The sequence below is a fragment of the Solanum stenotomum genome, chromosome 6 (assembly GCF_019186545.1).
Source record: "Solanum stenotomum isolate F172 chromosome 6, ASM1918654v1, whole genome shotgun sequence".
In the NCBI taxonomy this organism is placed as follows: domain Eukaryota; kingdom Viridiplantae; phylum Streptophyta; class Magnoliopsida; order Solanales; family Solanaceae; genus Solanum; species Solanum stenotomum.
This window is the reverse complement of record NC_064287.1, coordinates 50,374,400-50,390,203: the sequence shown is the minus strand read 5'-3', so window position 1 is coordinate 50,390,203 and position 15,804 is coordinate 50,374,400. Positions and strand designations below refer to the sequence as shown.

Genomic DNA, 15,804 nt, shown 5'->3' with positions numbered 1-15,804 from the left:
ATGTCCTGATACTCGTCGTTCAGTCTCTGGTTGGTGCATGTTTCTTGGAGAGTCATTGATATCTTGGAAGAGTAAAAAGCAAGATCGTGTGTCAAAATCTTCAACAGAGGCTGAATATCGATCCATGTCTACTGCTTGCTCCGAGGTTGTATGGCTTCGTGGATTACTTGCTGAGATTGGATTTCCCCAATCTCATCCTACTCCTCTCCACGCTGACAATACAAGTGCTATTCAGATTGCTACTAATCCAGTTTTTCATGAGAGAACCAAACACATCGAAGTGGATTGTCATTATATACGAGAAGCTGTAGATAAAGGTGTCATCACTCTCCCACATGTGTCCAGTGATCTTCAAATAGCTGATGCGTTTACAAAATCCATGGCACGGCAACGCCATCAGTTTCTAGTAGGCAAACTGATGCTTCTTGATCCACCAGCATCAATTTGAGGGGGGATGTTAGCATGATAGACAACTAAATGATTGTATATATTAATGTAATTATATAGTGATATAAATTAGCATGATTATATACATTTGTTGTAGAATCATGTGAATAAATATTGTGATAGAATAGCTGATTTGGAGGGATAGCAAGGCAGATTTAGAGGGATTCAATGGCAGATTTGTATAAATAGAATAGCTGATCTTTAGGGATAGGAATGGCGGATCTTTAGGGATGTGTAATCTTTATTTTCTCTATATAATGGAAAGACTCTCTCACTTTGAGAGGCATTCAGCTGAAAATTGACAATAGTCCCATTGTAATTTGTTCAAATTCAACTCAAAACGCCCATTTATCACCTCTAACTGATGACCACATCTGCAAAATTAATGGTATTGTTGATGATTTTCAAAGCAAGGTTGAGGAACTAGTTACTTAAGCTAGGACCTAAGACTTTTACCCATTTTCAACTGTGATTTTTGTTGTATGGTAAATGGACATTTTTAAGGCAGTTCTCACACAAAGTTATAAATATTTTTATAAAAAGAAAAACAACAATTGTAATTATTTATTGGCCGTAAACTAAAATCTTTATTATTTGTTATGTCTGCTTTACTTCTGTATTTTGAACTGCTTTGATATGCGTTACTTGAGCCGAGGATCTTTTGGAAACAGTGCATCTACCTCTAGGTAAGGGTAATAAGATTTGCACACACTCTACCTACCGCAGACCCGTATCTGTGAGATCACATTCGTTATGGTGTTGGTTGTGATCTTAAACTAAAATGTGTATTCTTGGAGCTAAAAATTTGACACCAAAAAGAGAAAGATCATAACTTTGTGGGATCGTTTGTTTATGTAAGTTTTGTAGCTCTAAAGATTCTGGAGTCTGGACAACTATAACTATATTTTTTGATCTATTGAGTCATTGAGTTTTTCTTTAACAGGGTATGCAGAGTTTGTAGTTGGAGCAATTCGGAACATCACATGTAATTTCTTTATGAGTTGTTTCTTTTAATAAAAATTCTGTAAACTTCCCAGCAGCTGGTGAATTCATTGTAATTTTAAATTAAACACATTTCAAACTATTCACTCAGTCCTTAATGTTTGTGACTCCTGAATTGAATGGTTTCACCCTTTTGTATTTTCTTATGAGTTATGCTACCGTTTTGCTTCTTATGAGTCCACCAAAATGTTGTAATGCCACTCTGTTAAGATCTTGCTTCTACATGATACATTGCTGCATCTTTACGTGGACAGTTCCCTTCAGAACGTTTTGAAGGTCGAAGAACTGAAGTTTTAAGATATCAAACATTCTTGCAGGTATTACATATATGGTATATCATAGATTAAGTCTTAAAGAGATTGAGGGTAACTTTGTTAGAGCAACAATAATATATTCAGTGTAATCTCAAAAGCCACAAGTGGGTTTGGAATGGTGCTGTCACATTTCTGCTTAAGTGAGAGTCTTCCCATTTTACATCCTGAAGGTACGAGATTTTGTTGATACAAATACATCACCCTTTCCTTTTTCACCTCCCAACAGAAATCTGAAAGACTAAACTGGATGTCGGAGCTAAATACCCTTTTCCCAAAATACCACTTTCAACGAATATGGTCACTCAACTTTGAATAGTTCAATTATAAAGTGATTCAACTTTGTTTTATAACACAAAAGTCACTCATATTTTATATGTTTGAATTTTCTCTATCTTTTGTAGGAGTACTTTTTCATACAAATTCTGATAACGTAAAAAAAACTTTTAAATTTTTTATTATGTCTTTATTATTATATTTGCTTATTATAATTTTTTAAATGCTAATTAAATATATTTATAAGAATTATGAAAAATGAAACATACAAAAGTTATGAATAATATTTAAGATTAGAAGTTACAAGTAAATGAATAGATATGATGTCACAACCCGATTTCTCGAGTCATGATGGCACCTACTATACCCTACCAGTAGGTAAGCCAACCCGTAACCCAGAACATCAAGCAATGAGCAAAAGGGTAGAAACTAGCGAAAACAATAATCTAAACAAGGATAACAAAGCGGAAGCAACCCAAAATAAATATATATAGAAATCCCTCCCAGAACCTGGAAGTCACTAGTACAGAGCTATCTAATAAAGAGTACAAGTCCCAAAAGTGGACCACAACAGAGCGTGTCTCGAGGGCAACAAGACTAGCTAAAACAAAAGAAGGAGACAGAACAAACCCCAAAACGCCAAGTGCTCGCCCTCGTCTCCGAATCACAACTGCAAAAGAAGGCTGGAACTAATCACCGCTGGTAACTGGTACTGGGACCTGCATCACGAAATAGATGCAGAGCGTAGCATGAGTACCAACACAACAGGTACTCAGTAGGCATCATAGGCCGACTGAGCAAAAAGGGTAAAAACAATAAGAAAGGATAGAATCTAGACACAGAGAGGTCAAACGGATAAGAAAAGAAAGCACACGAGCATACCAGAAACAAACTAAGTACAACTAGACTAAACCTAACTGGACCCCCATAAGCCCAGAAGGTACACTCGTGCACAAGCTTAAATAAAACCTGAACGAACCCCCATAAGCTCGACAGGTACACGGAAAAGCTAAGTCTACTGAGAAAGAAGAAAATCGGGCTCTCAGCCCAAAGTAACTAAGATAATCCATCAGACTCCACCCAGCCAGCAGTGCACTCCCAGCCCAGCTAGAAAGAGTGACCCTAGGGGGCACCCAACCAAACAGTCCACTCCCAGCCCAGCTAGAAAGAGGGACCCGTGAGTGAGGTAGATATCGCGAGTCGTCCTACCATGCAGTCAGCTCCCAGCCCAGCTAGAAAGAGCGACCCGGGGACACCCAGCCAGCAGCACACTCCCAGCCCAGCTAGAAAGAGAGGCCCGGGGGCGATCGCCGATATCACCGAGTCTACCCAGCCAGCGATACGTTCCCAGCCCAGCTAGAAAGAACGACCCCGGGGGTGATGGTATCTCCAATAGGATCCAATCCCACAACAACCACCGTGGAACGCCGTCCACTCTAAGAAATCATAGAAAAGGCTCCAAGCCTATACTATCTCAATCCCACCCCTCTAGTGATGCACTAAACCTTCGAGAATGCGTCGGAACCGCAGAATAAGAGGGAGAAGATACAGAAGTGCAGCAAGCAGCGATAACGCCTAATCTAAGGCTCAAACTATCAGACTCAAGTCTGCTACTCCAGTCTACAAGGAGCTAAGTCATCCGAACGACGTGGGTAGAAAGTCAAGGCTATCCAGCCCACACGGGTCATAAGTCTAAGGCAATGCTAGTCTAACCTAGACTAAGGCATACAATACAAAGCATACAAGCATACAATAGCATTTAGCACATAGACATGCAACTCTACTAAACCAGATAACATGATACTATACCCGAAATATGGCCAATCGATCCTAACATGAGGTATCTAATCAAAGTAAGGTAGTAAACTGGTACCCACCCCCAATTCACTCCAATCAACGTGTTTTTACACAATTAAGCTCAATCTAAAAAAAAGGAAAGTCGTAGCCTACCTTAAGGCCAACCGCGCGCTCTCCAAATCACTTTATCGGAGCTTTTCCTTTCCGAACAGTCTCAAAACGCTACCCCGCTATCAAAAATAGAGTCACAACGTTACTATGGTCATTTAGACACCAAAATCACAACAAACAGAGACGGGTAAATTTTGGAGTCAAAACGGGAATCGTGGGACCCGCATCGAACTATCCGAATTTGACTCCGTCAAGAGACCCTAAACAGCATCCCAAACTTATGTCCCAAAATGGAACACAATTCGAGGCTCAAAACATAGCAAAAACCAACAAGCAAGAAATCACACTTTAATCTACTAAAAGAAACCCTACAGCAGCAGCCCAAAACTCGAAATAAACGAAAATCAAAAGGTGCCCAGCACTCTTTGAACACTCTACAATGAAGCCACGACAATTCTCAACACGTGGGACTTCGAATCACCCAAAACCGAGCTAAAATGAGTGAGATATGACCAAAACAAAAATTCCAAAAACAAGGACTCGAAAAAGGTACAGCAGTCAGGTTTTTCGCGAAATTACCTCAAACGGGAACCCCAAACCACTATCCGAGCTCACCAACGCGTTGCCCTCGAAAAATCTCACAACTTTGCCTTTTGAATCGCCCAAATCGGATGAAAGATGAGAGAGTAAAGAGAGTTTGAAGTTTTGGAAATATTGCTGAAAATCTGCATTATATTGCAGATTTTCTGCAATTTTTCCAACAACTAAAAATCCCGACGGGGTACTCCGATCTCGTTCGGAACCCCGTGCACGCAAACGAGATATGCAACCATACCAAATTTGATATTCAAGACTCAACGGCGCAGTCAAAATTTCCATCAGAGGTCATTTCGATAAAAAGTGGGTCCCACTTCCAAAGACCATTTTAAGCCAAAACCCACAAAAGGGCTCGGAAAGATATCAAAAACCTCGGGACACGAAAGAAGGGTCAATCTAGACCAAACTCGACATTCCGGAGCTAACTGCACTGACGGAATTCTCATCCGAGCGCGTTTACTCAGAATGTTGACCAAAGTCAAACTTAAGCTAAAATTCAAAGGCTAAAACGCCTAATCACACCGACTCACACTGAAAACCTCGGGAGTCATGTCGACCGTGCTACTAGCTTAAAATGACCCTTTCGGAGCTGATGAAATCATCAGAATTGGATTCCGATGTCATCTTCTTGAACTTTTGATCGAAAATGATCATTGAAGATTCATAAGCTCCAAAACACAAAAACTCACACCAAGACCAAACGAACGACCAGGTGACCGAACTGTCAGTCCCAGCAAGTCATAAATGACTTGGAGTCGCTACAGGAACGCTCTAAACGACACACAGAAGGCAAGACACAAAAATGACCAAGAGGGTCATTACATATGAGTTATAAATAATTGAAATGTACAATTTTATTACATTAAATGTATTAATAATTATGCATTGATTTTATGTGTAAAATAAATAAATGAAAATAAGGGGTGAAAATACAAAAAAAGAACAAAAAAATACAATCATCCGTGACTACATAAAAATTATAAATTCATTTCAAACAAAAAAGAATAGTGACAAAAACAGATTGTTACACACGCAAAAAAATGTCATCATGAAATTAATATTTTATTTTCAATTGTGTTTTTGCAAGTATAATAAAAATGAAATGGGATAATCATAATTTTTTTTTGTTATTGAAATGGGATGATTATATTAATTGTGCTTCATAACAAAAAAAAAGTAGAATAGTAAAAGATCAAATGATTAACATTGACAATACATGTAGCTAAATTATTTATACAGATCAAAATTTAAAAAATTCTAGGAAAAGTAGCTTAAGCTACTAATACAAGTTAAAGTAAAAAAAAAAAAAAAGATCTAAAAAATGATTTTTAATTATACTTCATTTTTTTTCTTTCTACCATTCCTTTGCAAATAGATTCGCCACCATATTTTGCTCCATATGTCAAACTCTTCATCATATGCAACCAATTGAATAAAAAAATATTATATGGATAAATAAAATATCATGTATCAATTAAAAAATAAAATACCAAAAGAAAAAGAAGAAATTTAAAGTATATGTAATATATTTGTATATTATTTTTGCAATAGTACTACCAATACTAAATAATTATCATTTCTTGAAATCTAACAAATATTTTAATTAAACTAAATTATATTTCAAAAACTGAATATTAGAAAGAACAACTGCATACTCATAACACATTATTAAGAATTACAAAGGTATTTTTTTATTTGTTTAATTTTATACAAGTTTAAGTGTCTATTTATGTGCAATCAAAATTGGAGAACATAAATATAAATCGAGATCAAGTTAAAGGATATATTGTATAATACCTTTTGAATAATTCTTTGGCACTTCATCTTTGTGGATCAGCAATGACTTTGTTTTTTTGTTTGTGTGGCCCAACTCTTTCAAAATATCTTACGTGTAGGGGAGAGAGCTATTTATTATCTTCTGTACTCCCTATGACACTTTTTCTATATCTAGTTCTTATTTTCTTCATGTTTGTTAATTAATAGAGATTCACAATAGGATTGGTAAGGTAAGACCTAGCCCCCTTTGCTTGTACTTATCCCTATTGAGGATATTTATGTTAATAAAAGACAAATTGTCTAGTGGTATACATTAAAAAAAAATACTCATGTAAATATTACTATTTATTTTAGATTATAAGTTTCAAAACAATTTCTTTTATTCTTAAATTTTATGTCTAGTCTAACACTCTCACATAATTTGAAATTTGAGTAATATATATTCTACTCACAGATCTTCATCGTTGACAAATAATTGTTGGTCGTAAAATAATGAAATAATAAATAAATATGTCTTTGAATGTGACATAATATAAATCAGCTTATCTCATGCGACTTATTATGTAGGCCGTTTGTGTCCACTAATTTAATAGTAAGTTAGTTGTGAGATGAAGAAGTGAAGAAATAAACTATAATACTGTGTTGTATCTCAATTGTTCTTCTTTCCCAGTCCACAACACTGAAAGATCATCTCCTTAGCACGCTGCAAGATCAAAAGTACTTGGATGTTACAAGGGATCGAATAAATTTCTTTCTATGGGACTTAAAATTCCTCTATTGTTTTCTCCATTTGAAAAGGTTACCTTTTGCAAGTGAATGTGGTATGCTAAAAGTCTCACAGAAAATGATAGAAATTTGGAAGATTCAGTGTCATAGAAAACCTAGCAAGACTCTGTATGTTTATGATTCATTTAGCTACTGGAAGGAGGTAATTTGGAAGACTAAGCAAGAATTCAGAGCTGAATACTGTTTTCCAAATACATCACTTGCAGCCAACAAGGTGGATGATGTTAGCCCCAAATTTGTGATGGAAGTCATCGATGTTTTTGTGGAGAACCTCAATGTTGTAGTGAAGATCAAGGATCCATATTCGTGGCTTTTTGTTCCAGGACCCAAGGAACAAATAGAACAAGTGTTAAAGGAGTTGAAGTTATTGAGATTTTTTGTCTGCTTTGTTTCAAACAAATGTATAGAGCCTCAATACCGGCATACTACTTTTTATATTCATGCTTTAATTGAGGCTAGCCACATTGCAATGGTTGTCTGGTTGCATTTGCCAGTCGTCTATGGCAACGGAAATGAAGACTTGGCTCCAAGTGAAGTCAGTCGTTTGCGTTCTGATTTCATGGAAATGAAGATTAAGTCCATTCAGCCAGACATCAGCCGCAACAATATTTACATTGATGTTCTGCAAGCTCTGAAGTCAACCACACCACAAGCTCAAAATAAGCATGCAGTTGAGAGTGACATTGTAGAGACTCCAATACAAAATCTGATAGTTGGTTTAAGTGATCAAATGGTCAACCTTCAGGAGATGCTCTGCCTTCTAAGAGACAATCTCATTCATCTGCCACTACTAGATCTGGAATTTCATATTCAAGATATGGATTCTGTTATTATTGATGCTGGACTTCTTATTTACTCATTCTATGATATGAAGGGGGATATCAACCGGGAGCTTAGTTTTGATCTTCCCAGAAACATTGAGCCTATCAAGGTGATGGTCTACCGTGTCATGCAAAAGGCATTTCATTGTAACTTGCCAAGGGTTCATGGACTAGGCTATGTCGATTTTCTGTTGAAAAACCTGAAGGATTTCCAAGGCCGTTATTCAGATTCACTCGCTTTCCTCAAGAATCAACTTCAAGTTATTCAAACGGAATTTGAGAGCTTGCAACCTTTCCTGAAGGTTGTCGTAGAAGAGCCACACAATAAGTTCAAGAGACTGAATGAAGATTGTGCTATACAGATAATTAGGAAAGCACATGAGGTGGAATATGTAGTTGATGCTTGTATAAACAAAGGCATTCCTCATTGGTGCCTCGAGCGTTGGCTCCAGGATATCATAGAGGAAATTACTTGTATCAAAGCAAAGATTCAGGAAAAGAACACTGTTGACTATACAATGAAGACCGTCATTGCTCGTACATCATCAAAACTGGCAAGGACTCCGAGGATGAATGAAGAAATTGTTGGGTTTGAGGATGTCATAGAAAATTTAAGAAAAAAACTACTGAGTAGAACCAAAGGGCAAGATGTCATTTCAATTCACGGCATGCCAGGTCTAGGTAAGACGACTTTAGCCAACAGACTCTATGCTGACAGGTCAGTTGTCTCTCAATTTGATATTTGTGCACAATGTTGTGTGTCTCAAGTATATTCGTATAAGGACTTGTTATTGTCCTTGCTACGTGATGCTATTGGTGAGGATTCTGATCAGCATAGAGAACTTCATGACAGTGAATTAGCTGATAAGCTTCGCAAAACCTTATTGCACAGAAGGTACCTTATCCTTGTTGATGATGTGTGGGAAAATAGTGTTTGGGATGATTTAAGAGGTTGTTTTCCAGATGCCAATAACAGAAGCAGAATCATTCTAACGACAAGACATCATGAAGTTGCCAAATATGCTAGTGTTGATAGTGATCCCCTTCATCTTCGTATGTTTTACGAATATGAAAGTTGGAAGTTGCTTGAAAAGAAAGTGTTTGGTGAACAAAGCTGCTCCCCTCTCCTAAAAGATGTTGGGCTAAGAATAGCAAAAATGTGTGGACAACTCCCTCTTTCAATTGTTTTGGTGGCTGGTATTCTGTCAGAGATGGAAAAGGAAGTAGAATGTTGGGAACAAGTGGCCAACAATTTGGGTACCCACATTCACAATGACTCAAGGGCCATTGTAGACGACAGTTATCATGTTTTACCCTGTCATCTTAAGGCTTGCTTCCTTTATTTTGGAGCATTTTTAGAGGATAGAGTGATTGATATTTCAAGGTTAATAAGGTTATGGATATCAGAATCATTTATAAAAAGTTGTGAAGGCAGGAGGTTGGAGGATATAGCAGAAGGTTACTTGGAGAATCTTATTGGAAGAAATCTAGTAATGGTTACTCAGAGATCAGATGGTATGGTCAAAGCATGTCGCCTTCATGATGTATTACTCGATTTCTGCAAGGAAAGAGCAGCTGAGGAGAATTTTCTACTATGGATAAAACGGTAATATGATAAATAATGGTACTTTCAATCAATCAAGTATTTCAAGTTATATTTGAAAATTAATGATATGATTTTGCTAATTGATATATTCACAGAGATCAGATTACCAAAGCTGTTTACTCTCACAAACAGCATGCTCACTTAGCCTTCACTGAAATGGATAATCTTGTAGAATGGAGTGCATCTTGCTCACTTGTTGGCTCTGTACTTTCTAAGAGTTATGGCCCATACTTGGCCCGTCGTCCCTTATCCTCTCATGCTTTTGCAATTTCACACATTTTACCAAATTTCAAGTTTCTAAAAGTACTGGATTTGGAACACCAGGTTGTTATTGATTTTATTCCTACTGAGCTCCCTTACTTGAGGTATTTCTCTGCGCTCACTCATCAGAATTCACTTCCTTCAAGCATATCCAATCTTTGGAACCTTGAAACTCTTATATTAAAGAGTAGTTTAAGTGCGAAAAATAACAGGGTATTACTACCTAGTACAGTTTGGGATATGGTTAAATTGAGACATCTGTCTATTCCTCACTTCAGCACAAGGATTGAAGTAGCATTACTTGAGAACTCTCCAAAACTTGATGATTTGGAAACCCTTTCCAATCCATATTTCGCTCGTGTTGAGGATGCAGAATTGATGCTGAGAAAAACACCTAATCTTCGGAAATTGATATGTAAAGTTGTATGTTTAAAAGACCCCCCTCAGTACCATGTGTTGAATTTTCCAATACGGCTTGAAATACTACAGCTTTATCAATCAATAGCCTTTAAAACCATCCCCTTTTGCATCTCTGCACCAAATCTCAAATACCTGAATCTCTGTGGCTTTTACCTGGATTCTCAGTACTTATCAGAAACTGCTGATCATCTGAAGAACCTTGAGGTACTCATACAGTCCTTCGTTAAATTTGGTGATCATAGGGAATGGAAAGTGAGCAATGGCAAGTTCCCTCAACTCAAAATCTTGAAACTAGTATGTGTGTCCTTGATGAAATGGATTGTAGCTGATGATGCCTTTCCTAACCTTGAACAATTGGTTTTGTGTCGATGTAAAGATCTTAAGGAGATCCCTTCTTGTTTCATGGACATCCTTTCTCTCAAGTACATCGAGGTAGAAAAATGCAATGAGTCGGTTGTCAAGTCAGCCATGAATATACAAGAAACACAAGTCGAAGATTATCAAAATACTAATTTCAAGCTCGTTCTCATCGAGGTACACTACTGAAAAAAGCTTTATTCTGCATGATTTTGATGAATCAGAAATGGCCTAAATTTTATGAACTGTTTTCTCTGTTATCTTACCTGGTGCCCTCGTTTGACATTTGGTTTTTTCTCTTGGTTTTCTTGCAGAAAAGACGTTGAAATTAAATTTATCTCATGATGAAGATATACCCAAGGCATTTAATAGATTATTTCTTCGTCCAGGTACTACTTTTTGTTTTCTTTCTTTCCTATTTTTTGAATACACCAAATTGATAGATTCATCCTTTTTGTCTTTTCGATATGAAAGGTATAGAATCAATTTCAACTGATATGAAAGAGAAGAAACTTACTGTGACCGGAGATGTGGATGCTGATGAAGTTCAATTAGCTGTGAAGAAACTGAGAAAGCGTGGCATGCACTAACAAAATGCTGAGCTCTGGTGAACTCAAGCATGATGGATTTCCAAATAATGACAAGGTTGTAGTCCCAACTTGTCAACACAAATGTGTTAATAGTCATTTTGCTTCCTGTAGTACCATTTCATGACACACACACACAAACATTAACTGTAGTAAAGTTTTGATGGATCAGTAAATCTGAGTTCAACCCATTGTAATCCATTCAAATTCAACTCAAGAAATGCCCATTGAGTTATTCTTTAACAGGGTATCCAGAGTTTGTAGCTGGAGCAATTTGGAATATCACATGTAATTTCTTTATGAGTTATTTCGTTTAATAAAGATTCTGTAAAACGTTCAACGGCTGTTGCATTCATTGTAAACTAAATACATCTCACAATGTACCTATTTGAACAAATTTTTCATTCAAGTCCTTGAGGTTTGATGTAAGTCGTTAGATTTTACGGATCCTAAAATGAATGGTTTCAGCCTTTTCTATTTTCTTATGAGTTCACCAAAATGTTGTGATGCCACTCCGCTACATGTTAGAGAAATGAGATGTTAGCACCCGAGAGTATGGCCTAGCGGTCAATCAACAAAAGCGAAAAATATTAAGAGATTTCTTCCCATCTATCTAAGTACCGCTAAACAGAGATACTTGTTATCTCTTTTGTTGGAAGAAGCAGGTACTCAGTAAAATGGTCGAGGTGAGCTCGACACCATCAATAACAGCCCAAAAAAAGAACAATGAGAAAGTTACAAATCACAATACATGTCCATATGCTTGGAACTAAAGAATTCAAGGCATACAATGTATTTCAGTAGTCTTTTATCTCTGCCTGCAGTTGAATATACCAGATATCAGATCTGAGACGATGTTTAAAAAGGAAACTATTATTTGACCGTATTCCTTTCTCAAACCTCGAAACCAACACCAGTTAGACAACAATATATGCAGAACCCTTTAACTATATACTCTATACAAATTAAATGAGTAACTAAGCATTTGAAGAAGACAAAAATTGCAGTGGTACATACTCTATGACAAACATGTACTAACAGTATTGTCAATGTTCCTTGCAATCTTTAACAGGCTTGGCTTCAAAACCTCCTTCCGGTCTCCTCTCAAGTTCATATGGCATGTAAGTACCAAGTATCCTATCCCACGTCACAAAGAAAGGCTGTGAATAATTATACTTGATCCCATAAAGCTGGTGATGGATATCATGGTAAGCGGAGTTGTTTTTAAAGAAGATATGTAAGAGATTTCCGGGCAACCATAGTCCGCAATGATCATCAACCGTCTTGATCGTAGCAAATGAGAAAAAGAAGATGGAGGTACGTGGTGACATGCCAGAGACAAGAAAAGCTAGAGCCCCGCCGATTGTGTCAAGAATCAGACCCTCCAAAGGGTGGTTGTACAAAGCTCCAAATGCATATGGAACAATTAGCCGGTGATGTTGAGCATGGATATGTTTGTACAAGAACTTGTTTTGGTGCATGTACCGATGCATAAAATATTGCCAAGTATCTAACATCAACATGGCAACAAATAATTGTCTGCCAAGAACAAAGATTGAAGCGTGTTGATCCCCACCAGATTCACCATCATCTCCTGTGACCTGCGCCATATTAGTAGATAATCAGACACCAAGAATTAATCAAAATACAAACATAAAAATTGACATGATATGGAACAAGAATATGAGAATCAGGTTCATGATTGGAACAAGATACTAAAAGTAGAGAAAACAAGTATGAAAAGTACAACTCCTCATGGTATATACTTAAGTTACTTATCAGAACATACAAAAGGTGTACAATTTTTAGCTCATTGATCGGAGATAAATTGTATTCGGTATGAGCTAGCCCTCTACTAATTGAACTTATCTACTTTCCTCTCTTACCAAAGTGAAAGGAAACAAAAGCAGTGCATTGGTTGAGGTCACGACTCAAGAGACCCAACTAATGACCACCCATAAAGAGAAGTGCCACCAAATAAAATAAGGTTGAAGTAGAGTTTTTAAGAGGATAGATATGAGTTACACTACACTTTGCAAATTAGTTTAAAGAAGTGGTTGAAACTAACTTTGCAAATCAGGCTACAGCCTACACACATATCAACGCAAGCCAAAAGAAAGACAAGACTACATTGTTTCCTTTTTATATCTATTCTTTGCAGGTTAGAGAAACGAATCTATCCCTCAACATATCCAAGCTCACATACTGCAGTTGAAAAGATCATCTCACAACTTACTTTAGTCTTTCCATAATTCCAAACATATGTGAAGTAGCACGGTAGAAAGCTTTATTGGGAGGTCACAGTTAGGCCTCCTATTCTCAACTATTAAGCTGCCGTCAACTAATTTTGCGAGACAGATGGACACCAAGAAGAAGGTAGACAACGAAATGCAAAAGAAGAGCAATGATTCCCCACTTTCTTTAGTAAAGGCAGATTAAACAGATAAAAGCTTATTCCTAGGATAGTCTCAACATCCTTGTAGACAGTTTCTATATGAGACGTCTAGTAGTCTCATCCCCAGCATCAGCATCGACAGCCAAGATCAAAACAATGCCGATTGAGCTGCTTTGGCAACCTATTTTCCTAGAAGAGCTTCAAAGTCAACCTTTCTTTATAAAATCAAATGACTCAAAACTGAGGTTCAACAGTGTGAATCTAACTTTTACAGAACTCCTATTTTCCCATCACTCAAAGATAATCAAACCTGCAAGCTTCAGCATTTCATATAAACTTCCTTATCAAAAATATTTCATATGAAGTTAAAAGATGAAATTTCTGTTCAGATAACTATAGACTATCACTTTTTAGGTTTCAAGAGATTTTGAGACACTTCATAACGTAAATTATAATATATATGTTATACCCCATTTTAACTCGAGGTCCAAACGGTGTACAACTTATTGGTGATTTCCAAATTATTAACTTAAGAAGTCGCCACCTAATTAATTACGGTGAATTAGGACACCTAAATATTTGACTAAATAATACTAAAATGACTTCAATTAATGGTCTACTAACTTAAAATGATTCTAGGTAAGGGTTCTCAGTTGATTTTATTCCAACTGAGCTCCCTTACTTGAGGTATTTCTCTGCGCTCATTGATCAGAATTCAATTCCTTCAAGCATATCCAATCTTTGGAACCTTGAAACTCTTATATTAAAGCGTAGATCAGCTATGACGCTATTACTACCTAGTACAGTTTGGGATATGGTTAAATTGAGATATCTGTATATTCCTAACTTCAGCCCTGAAAATAAAAAAGCATTACTCGAGAACTCTCCAAAATTTGATGATTTGGAAACCCTTTCCAATCCATATTTCGCTCGTGTTGAGGATGCAGAATTGATGCTGAGAAAAACACCTAATCTTCGAAAACTGACATGTAAAGTCGAGTGCTTAGAATACCCCCATCAGTACCATGTGTTGAATTTTCCAATACGGCTTGAAATACTAATGCTTTATCAATCAAAACCCTTTAAAACCATCCCCTTTTGCATCTCTGCACCAAATCTCAAATACCTGAAACTCTCTGGCTTTTACCTGGATTCTCAGTACTTATCAGAAACTGCTGACCATCTGAAGAACCTTGAGGTACTCAAACTGTACACCGTTGAATTTGGTGGTCATAGGAAATGGAAAGTGAGCAATGGAGAGTTCCCTCAACTCAAAATCTTGAAACTAGAAGATTTGTCCTTGATGAAATGGATTGTAGCTGATGATGCCTTTCCTAACCTTGAACAATTGGTTTTGCGTGGATGTCGACATCTTATGGAGATCCCTTCTTGTTTCATGGACATCCTTTCTCTGCAATACATCGAGGTAGAAAACTGCAATGAGTCTGTTGTCAAGTCAGCCTTGAATATACAAGAAACACAAGTCGAAGATAATCAAAATACTAATTTCAAGCTCGTTCTCAGCAAGGTACACTACTGAAAAAAGCTTTATTCTGCATGATTTTGATGAATCAGAAATGACCTAAATTTTATGAACTGTTTTCTCTGTTATCTTACCTGGTGTCCTGTAATGATCCTCATGGTCATTTCTGTGTCTTGCCTTCTGTGTGTCGTTTAGAGCGTTTCTATAGAGACCCCAAGTCATTTATGACTTGCTGGGACTGACAGTTCGGTCACCTGGTCGTTCGTTTGGTCTTGGTGCGAGCTTTTGTGTTTTGGAGCTTATGAACCTTGAACGATCATTTTCGATCAAAAGTTCAAGAAGATGACATCGGAATCCAATTCTGACGAATCCATCAGCTCCGGAAGGGTCATTTTAGCTAGTAGCATGGTCGACATGACTCCCGAGGTTTTCAGTATGAGTCGGTGCGATTAGGCGTTTTAGCCTTTGAAATTTGGCCTAAGTTTGACTTTGGTCAACATTCTGAGTAAACGCGCTCAGATGAGAATTCCGTCAGCGTGGTTAGCTCTGGAATGTCGAGTTTGGTCTAGATTGACCCTTCTTTTGTGTCTGGAGGTTTTCAATATCTATCCGAGCCCTTTTGTGGGTTTTGACTTAAAATGGCTTTTGGAAGTGGGACCCACTTTTTATCGAAATGACCTCTGATGGAAATTTCGACTGCGCCGTTGAGTCTGGAATATCGAATTTGGTATGGTTGCATATCTCGTTTGCGTGCACGGGGTTCCGAACGAG

The 15,804-nt window shown here is 37.2% G+C and overlaps 4 protein-coding genes and 1 long non-coding RNA gene across 8 annotated transcripts in view; 2 read left to right on the top strand and 3 right to left on the bottom strand.

The window, feature by feature from the left end:
* The window catches only part of LOC125868253 (sphinganine C4-monooxygenase 1-like), a 185,393-nt gene that overhangs the window by 61,974 nt on the left and 107,615 nt on the right, over window positions 1-15,804 (bottom strand). The window lies entirely within an intron of this gene.
* LOC125868247 (putative late blight resistance protein homolog R1B-16) overlaps window positions 1-15,804 on the top strand; it is a 144,236-nt gene that overhangs the window by 66,631 nt on the left and 61,801 nt on the right. The window lies entirely within an intron of this gene.
* Window positions 2,507-4,645, bottom strand: LOC125868265 (uncharacterized). Its single transcript, XR_007446723.1, has 3 exons — window positions 4,524-4,645; window positions 3,987-4,063; window positions 2,507-2,755 (listed from the first exon to the last, which is right to left on the bottom strand). It is a non-coding gene; the product is annotated as an uncharacterized LOC125868265 (long non-coding RNA).
* The window catches only part of LOC125868262 (putative late blight resistance protein homolog R1C-3), a 22,771-nt gene continuing 13,977 nt past the window's right edge, over window positions 7,011-15,804 (top strand). Inside the window, exons 1-2 of one of the 2 annotated variants that reach the window (XM_049548891.1) lie at window positions 7,011-9,530; window positions 9,626-10,757. In XM_049548891.1, coding sequence (XP_049404848.1) covers window positions 7,141-9,530; window positions 9,626-10,757 — 3,522 coding nt within the window. In that variant the 5' untranslated portion in view covers window positions 7,011-7,140. Of the gene's footprint in view, window positions 9,531-9,625; window positions 10,758-15,804 lie in introns of those variants that run through there. The other variant, XM_049548890.1, reaches the window with a different exon arrangement.
* Window positions 12,040-15,804, bottom strand: part of LOC125868254 (sphinganine C4-monooxygenase 1) — a 128,120-nt gene continuing 124,355 nt past the window's right edge. For both annotated transcript variants that reach the window (XM_049548885.1, XM_049548884.1), the window contains exon 2: window positions 12,040-12,756. In XM_049548885.1, coding sequence (XP_049404842.1) covers window positions 12,202-12,678 — 477 coding nt within the window. In that variant the 5' untranslated portion in view covers window positions 12,679-12,756 and the 3' untranslated portion in view covers window positions 12,040-12,201. The remainder of the gene's footprint in view (window positions 12,757-15,804) is intronic.